The 8540-nt window shown below is 41.7% G+C and overlaps 1 protein-coding gene across 1 annotated transcript in view; it reads right to left on the reverse strand.

The window, feature by feature from the left end:
- LOC127027903 (sodium-coupled neutral amino acid transporter 9-like) overlaps nucleotides 1–7874 on the reverse strand; it is a gene marked incomplete at its 5' end in the record, with an annotated part of 35748 nt that extends 27874 nt beyond the window's left edge. The window contains 1 exon segment of the mRNA XM_050913765.1: nucleotides 7768–7874. Coding sequence (XP_050769722.1) covers nucleotides 7768–7874 — 107 coding nt within the window.
- Nucleotides 7875–8540: the final 666 nt, after the last annotated feature.

The raw sequence follows: 8540 nt of genomic DNA on the forward strand, positions 1-8540 counted from the left end.
TGGCTTCTGTGAGAAGCTGCTAGAAGCTTCCCCTATGTCTGATAAAGTTAATGCTAGCGGGTTCCAAGATGGACCCACCGCTGGCCAAGGCTGAGCCAATCGGCAACAGTGGTAGCACCTCTGTGATAACATATTTAAGAAAGGGAAAAGAAGTTACAGGGGAGTAGCAGTTGCAGCCAGAGAGAGAGGAGTGAGAATATGCGAGAGAAACAACTCCACAGACACCAAGGTCAGTGAAGGAGGGGGAGGAGGTGCTCCAGGCACCGGAGCAGAGAGATTCCCCTGCAGCCCCTGGTGAAGACCATGGTGAGGCAGGCTGTCCCCCTGCAGCCCATGGACATCCACAGTGGAGCAGATATCCACCTGCAGCCCGTGGAGGACCCCACGCCGGAGCAGGTGGATGCCCGAAGGAGGCTGTGACCCTGTGGGAAGCCTGCGCTGGAGCAGGCTCCTGGCAGGACCTGTGGAGAGAGAGGAGCCCACGCTGGAGCAGGTTTGCTGGCAGGACTTGTGACCCCGCGGGGGACCCATGCTGGAGCAGTCTGTTCCTGAAGGACTGCACCCCATGGAAGGGACCCATGCTGGAGCAGTTTGTGAAGAACTGTAGCCCGTGGGAAGGACTCACGTTGGAGAAGTTTGTGGAGGACTGTCTCCCGCGGGAGGGACCCCACGCTGGAGCAGGGGAAGAGTGTGAGGAGTCCTCCCCTTGAGGAGGAAGGAGCGGCAGAAACAACGTGTGATGAACTGACCCAAACCCCCATTCCCCGTCCCCCTGCGCCGCTCGGGGGGAGGAGGTAGAGAAAATTGGGAGTAAAGTTGAGCCTGGGAAGAAGGGAGGGGTGGGGGAAGGTGTTTTTAAGATTTAGTTTTATTTCTCATTACCCTACTCTGATTTGACTAGCAATAAATTAAACTAATTTTTCCCCAAGTCGAGTCTGTTTTGCCCATGACAGTAACTGGTGAGTGATCTCCCTGTCCTTATCTTGACCCACGAGCCTTTCATTTTATTTTCTCTCCCCTTGTCCAGTTGAGGAGGAGGAGTGATAGAGTGTCTTTGGTGGGCACCTGGCATCTAGCCAGGGTCAACCCACCACACAATGCCATATGTTAAATTTCATCAGGACTAAAATCTTGCAATTAAAGACATCAGCATACCCAACTGCAGATATAATATAAAGGACATTTTTAACAAGCTGCTTTGAAACCTAAGAAAATGATACACGTACACACACACAGTCTCCAAAACAGAAACTAATACATCAGGCATCTGTATAAATGCTGTGATAATGGAAGACACAGCTAATACATCATTAAATAAAAAAAAAATACAAATAAAACCCAAATAAAACAGAAAGGCATAGGTAGGCACAGAGGTATATATGTCATTTAGCTTTAGCACTGTATTTTATAATATAATATTTTATAATATAGGCAAATTTAAAATATTATATATCTGCTTTTTTACTGAATTTCTATAAACACTCCAGATAAGTGCACTAAATAATAGTCAAAGATTTTTAGGAGAGAGTGCTGAAGCTAGGGTCATAAATCCATATTCAACTGTATTACATATACCTAAATATGGATTTAAACCTTAACTTCAATGTTCACTTCTGAAAATTTTTACTATATTTATAATATATCTAATATATAGAAAGATTATCAACTACACAAAAATTATTAAAAGTTTGTTAGCAACATTTAGTATTGGAAAATAAGCAGCAAATCTACTCAAGTAATTTATGAAATTGCAGAATCCACATATACATCAGTGACCTAATAGCAATGTACTTAGTGGGTTATTCTTCTACATCAATTTCTTTGTTTGGAAATAAAGAGAGAGACCATTTGTTTCTAGTTATTAGCTAACTATATTCTGTATAAGCTTATGCTACACTACAAGACACTCATTACCTCATAGCAAACCATTTGTTCAGTTGCTGCTAATAATCAGCTTCTTAAAGGATTACTAGTAATGCTTCAATACACAACCCTATTTTCCTATGACTGGGAAGCAAGTCTTATTAGCTCAGGCACAGCACCAAATTATTAGGACTATATGGCTTCCAGACCAGGATTTTGTGGCATCCAGCCAGCTCACTGAGCATGGGCAAAGCTTGCTCACATCTGTGCATGGAAATGTTTCCTTAAGTGTTTCTTCACACTATCTCCTTGACAAAGAAGCATATCCTATACCTTTTCTGGGGTCTTCTGAGGGCAGGCGGTCCCTGAGGAAAGTATAAAATGCTAGATTACAAGTTCCAAGAAAAGTTCAGAAGGAAGCAAGTTTTTAGTGAGGGAACTGGAATCTCCTGCTCATTTTGCCCATGCATTTGTGGTAGATTGATGCCTTTTCCCCATCAGCCCACAAGAGGCCAATGATGTTTCTCATCAGACAACAGTGCACTATGAATGTGTACCCCAGGGTGGCCCTCATGCCCCCAGCAGCTGCACACTTCCAGCTGCAACCTCTTCTTCTTGCTGACCAGTTACATGCAGCTGGAAGATGCTTCTCTACTCTTCACTCTCCTCACACCAGTCACTGAGTAAGGACTATCAACCTCCATCAGAGGTTGAGCAATAGCATTTTCTTTAAATTATTCCCAGAATTTCTCCTCGGTGACATGAGAAGCTGTACAGGTTTTTATATAACAGCTACATCTTCAAAAGCACCAGTACCCATTCTAAAAAGTGATTTTAGACATACTAAATCTGAGCATCCAGATTTCTTATAGGTATTTATGAGTAACTTCCATTAACTGCAGGAGCCAGAGACTAACCCGAGTAAGATGGTTCTGCAGAGAGACATAGACTCTCATCTCTTGAAGACAGGACTCGGACAATTTTTCAAAATGCACCCAAGACCTTCTTAAGGCACATCATCTGACAATACCAAATTTAAAGCAAGTGAAAACAGGTTTTTTAAGTGTATTACTATGTTATCTTTATGCATGAGGCATTCACAGTTGTTATTTGTACTCTACCTACATATAAGCTCTAGAACCAACTGTCAAACTATTTTTGCTGTGACAAGTACTTGCAGTTTTGAGGGCAAGTGATCTGAAAGGAAATTCTTGCTGCTTCCTTTGGACTACGCTTGATTAAGGGTAGATAGCTGGTGTGCTATTACCTCTGATTATACTAACCAGTTCATGTTCCTAGTTTCTTAAGAGTGTCTGCTTTAATCTGTACTGAAAATAAATGCTGAGATAATTTTGATAACATATTTTTATAGCACGTACCACAATAAAGCCTTGACTTCAGGTGCTGTCACAATACAAAGAATACCCAGATTTTGATTTCCATAAGCAACAAGAAATAAAGGCAACTCAAAAACCTGAATTTATTTTTTCTCAAAACATTCATCACCTCCCATCAGAGGCTATCAGCTTCTGCATAAGAAAGCAGCTAAGACAGTTATCTTTGTACAAGAGAGAGTGTGTGCGTATATAACAGGAACATCTTTTGATTACTGTTCAAGAGACCTTGGTTCACTCCCTACAGACCTTGACTATAAATACTGTTTAGACAGCATAATTCCAGATAAAAATCAAAGGACACATGGAGAGAGATAAAAGGATTAATTTTAAGTAACAGAACAATAATCAAATTGGTCTATTTTAAATTTTATATTAAGACGTTTATAGTCAGATTGGACATCACTGGTGGAAGCAGCAGCAGTCCTCGCACCTAGAGTTTATAATCTAAGAATCAAATGTAGAAGAGATAGTTGAAAGAAGGAAGTATTTGGGGGATGAGAGTGGAAGGGAAGTATCAAAGATAACATGCAGGTCACAGTCCATAAGGATCACAGCTTGCCATCTGCCGAGCCCTTGTCAAGTACACCTGAAATAACTGGCAGATTTTGAGGTGGAACTTGGAGAACATATGTTAGCTGCAGTTATTGCTGACCAGGAGCTTTTCTGGTCAGATGCACAGGACAAAGTGTTAAAAGTGCCTCTGGAGGAACAGAAAATTGGGTGATTGAGGCTGGCAGCAGCAGAAGGAAGGCAGAAATCAGCCTCCTAACAAAAGGATGAGTCAAATCGGGTGGAGCTAACTTAGAGAGCTCTGAAAGTGTTGTAAATGGGTTGTAAATAGTTGCAAAAGAATTTTAGATATAGATTAACCAAGTATGCAGAAGTTACACCATTTCTACACCTGCATCCTTGAAGAATATCAGAAACTGGTGAGAACAGACAAAGAAAGGCAAAAGCTGTGACAAACTGCTTACCAAGGACAAGCAGGCCTACATACCAAAGATTAGCAAGTCTGCATACTGAAACAATACGTGCTAAAAGGGCAAGATGTTCCTCAATATCAGTATTGTACCCCCTGGCTCTGCTGACTGAATTACAAAACAAACTGCAGGATGAGCCAACTCATAGCCATATAAGGAGAAAAACTCGAGAGTTCATCACTAGAGAAACCTCCAGGGACCACTAGAGAAACCTCCAGGGACCACTAGAGACCCCCCCAAGACCTCTGTGGACGCCCCTAAGAGACCCAGGACCCATGCGTAAAGACTATGCAGATATTATAATTAGTTCTGGGAAATGTAGTGAATATGTACGATCATTCTGGGAAATGTAATACATATGTATATTGAAGAACCATATAAGGGGCGGCTGATACAATATGCGGTGTGCATGTTAGGCAGAGTGATCCCCCATGCACCCGGCGCCGAATAAAGTAATGCCTGCTTTTTAAGACAGTCTGTGTTAAAGAGTTTGATTCCCGAATTTCGGTGACAAAAGTACAAGACGTTATATCACACTCACGGACGAGTACCCAGGTGCAGGCTGTACCTGCAGCACAGGACTGGATGCAGCACAGTGCAGGCTCTGTGGCTCTACAGATATTTCCTCTGTGATGCTGAAAAGAACAGGCAACTTTCAGGCCTTGTTTTCCCTGTTGCATGCCACGGAGAAAATAGTTCATTTTTTCCTCAGTACCACAGTGAATGCTAGTTTGTAGAGTTACTTCTTGGATGGAGAAGCCAATATTGGTGCTTAATAATTATTAACACATTGGAAGAAGTGCCTTTCGATCATCTCATTTCAGATTGGTCACTTCTCAAAAGACAGATGCTGCCTCTGTAATATCTCAACAGGACTCTGATCCATATCATAATAAACAGACTTCACCTGTTCAAGCATCAAGGACAAGGGATAACATTTAACAGGATGACAAAAAAGTACTTCACCAAGATGCATAATGCTGTGCATAATTTTGGCTGGAAAGAGAAACCAATGGTAGGGCAGCATCAATGGAAGCTCACTCTGTTTACGGGGAATAAACAGTGTTTCAATATTGCAGAAAATAAGAACCCACAGCCTTCTGCAGTTACCACCTGAACAAAAAAAAAAAAACACCACCTCCCTGCTCCCAGCCTTTCCCCCGTGTAGGTCCACAAACAATTGTTAGGAAACAGCACTAGCATATTCATGCCTGTAGCTCATGCACTAGGCTTGTGCAGCATCCATACAGTTGCTCAGGGAGCCAGATCACAAAAGTGAATCAGATGGGGGGGGGGGGGGGGAGACAAAGAAAAAACCCGACAAATCACCTTCTGTGGCTGGGTTAGTTTTATATGCAATCAGTTTCCAAACCAGTTCATTGTGCAGTTGCACAAACACACTGATTAAATACAAGGGGGCAGCAGTGGGAGACAAGAACAGGGAGCTCAACTTTGAACTGCAGACTATGAACCCTGCTCACAGGGCTTCTCCAGGCTGTGCTGCTGACATTTGGCTTACTCCAGTGCACTGCTCCTCTCACACCCACACCACTGTACTGGAATAGAGGCCAGAGGAATCCTTCCCCCATGTGTGTTTTAACTTTGGGCAGTGATACATGCCTGTGACCAGAATGGAAGCTGCTATTGTTTTGGATTTCTGACTCTATAAGAGGAATGTTATTGTTTTTCTTACTTTTTTTCCACCTCCCCAAAGAGTGGTTCTTATGACCACTGGTTTCAGCAAGTTTTGTTCAAAACTAAAACAGTATTTTTCCAGCTTTCGAGTTCTGTGCCTTTTCACAGAACTCTGATGGAAGCGACATGTTAACAGGCTCCATAAAACAGTGGAGCCTCCATTTGATTCCCCATGAAATTACTAATACAAGAAAGCATCTTGTTGATGTAAATACATAGGAAAAAATACCTCAACACCGTGACTTATCACAGAGGTTGAGACCCCTATACATACGTAAACATCCCACTTAGTCTGGCAGCTCAGTGAAATAATCACAAAACAGTTCTTCAAGAACATCAGTGCTTCATTAACATTTGCAAAGCACTTTGAGACCTAGGTGAAAGGCTCCTGTACAGCTACAATCAGGCAAAGAAATCTCTAGCCAAATAAAACTCCTAGAAAAACTACGCACGGGTTTGGCTTCCCATTACAAACCTTTCCTGCCATGCTTAAAGGTGCTCTTCCCATGCAATTTGAACACTGGAGTGCGAGAGTCTTGTCGAGGGCTTGGGTTCCACGTTAGGGCTGACTTGGAAATCCAACTTAAACCCCAGGGAAGGCATTCAGAAAAGCCGATTCAAATGCAGGCAGCACTTTCTTCCTCCTTAACACAGGAAAAGCAAGCTGGAGAAGATTCCAGGCGCTGCTCTTTGCAGCTGATTGCTTGCTCCGATGTAAATGGAGGGGGAAAAGCCACAAGAAAAGTCTTGAAGGTGGCATGGAGGCATTAGGCCTCCTCTGCATACAGAGCTGATTGCAGGAGTGACTGTGCTTTTAGAATTTGAAAGCCACAGCTAAAGATAAAGAGAAATCTTGCCCTTTTCCACATCGTAAGATTTTCTTAAGAAAACTGAGAAGAAATTAACTCAGTTTTTTTTTCTCCAGAGCTCCACTAACCCCCTCTTTAGTTGTTAAACTATTTTCAGAAATGCCCATAAAACACAAGCAACTTTCCTAGAGTAGAATTCATGACTCCTTTTCAGAAGTGGTCACTCTCAGCTGGCCTTGGTTCACAGGGACAAAAAAGTAACTATACAGATTATTAAAGCACAAGGTCATCTCACTGCATTGACACGTAATCTGCACTTCACCTCTGAATAATCAAATCAGATGTATTTTATCAGATGTGTTGTGTAGGCAACCAGCTCTAGGTGGCCCTGCTTGAGCAGGGAGGTTGGACAAGATGACCTCCAGAGGTCCCTTCCAACCTCAACCATTCTGAGATTCTGTACCAGTTTTTGATACAGCTAATGTTTAAAAAAATCTTTGTATGTTATTGTAGTTACCTTTCCAGCTAAGATTTTAATGAGGCTGGACAAGAATCCTGGAAAGTAGGGGAGAAAAAAAAAAAAATCAAAATAATTACAGTAAAGATGTATTCTAAGATTCTAACACTGTATCACGTTTACTCCATTTTGTATTTTAAGACAGGAAGATATCAAGAAAGAATGCAGTTTCATCTGGATGAGCAGTACATAACATGTTCAAGGGTAAAGGACCTAAAGGCTATGTATCACAAAGGTTCCCAATCCAGGCTTCAACTTTGAGGATTTCCTAAATAGGGTCAGGTTTCCCTATGAACCTTTCATTTGAATAAATTTGTAATGCATCTGTTACTCATTGGTAGCCAGTGAAAAGTATGCATAACTGGTTTCTTATCAGATCACAAGAGCAATTTACATTTTCTGAAGCTATTACAGTCCCTGGATCGATTTCAAGAGAAGCAGACAGGAAAAAATTAGTATCACCTGGCAATCTAGATACAAATCAGCAGTCTTGTGACATTACTTACATTGTTTTCTTGATTCCTGTTATTTTGAAGAAGAGTGATGACACAATTGTGGATGAAGAAGGCAAGTGTCAGAACCCCTGTGAGCTGAGGGAACAGAATTCTAAACTCTAAGGGAGGAAAAAAAAAAAGTGTTAATAACTTGCTTCTTTGAAACAAACAATGCCAAACACAGAGGACATACAGTGTTGTGGAGTCTCCTGGCAGAAACATGAACCTCCACATTGAAATGGGACAATCTATCTTGTCTTTGACCATAGCCAACCCCAATGCTTAATCAGGAAGTACAAAATGCATGAAGACAGTGGTTACTATATAACACATTCCCCAGCAAAATTTCTCGCAAGATGCCAACCATCAAAGATTATCAGGTTAATTTAGGATTTACACATACAAGCTTTTCTGCTTCTCAACAGTGTAACTGGAAAGCATTTTTGAGGCAGGAATTGGTTCCAGTGAGGCTGTATATGTATTGGTCCCTGAACAGGGAGATGGGGGGAAGGAATCATTCACTCTATGAGCATCTTTTGTTGTTCAGAATGACCAAGATCAACAAGTCACGCTACCAGAGGAAAACTGACATCTGTAGATGTTTAAGAGATGCTGCTTCCAAACTAAGGCACAAAGAAAGGCAGAGCAACTTCTTGTAATCATACACCTTACAGCATCTATGATTTTTTTAATATTTTTTTTTTTTGTCTCCATGGGAATAGCATTGCTCTGCTTCTTTTAATACTTGAAGGATTACGTCCACAAGATTGTGTTTCTGGAAGCAC

This window comes from Gymnogyps californianus, unplaced genomic scaffold, assembly GCF_018139145.2.
Source record: "Gymnogyps californianus isolate 813 unplaced genomic scaffold, ASM1813914v2 HiC_scaffold_102, whole genome shotgun sequence".
Lineage (NCBI taxonomy): Eukaryota > Metazoa > Chordata > Aves > Accipitriformes > Cathartidae > Gymnogyps > Gymnogyps californianus.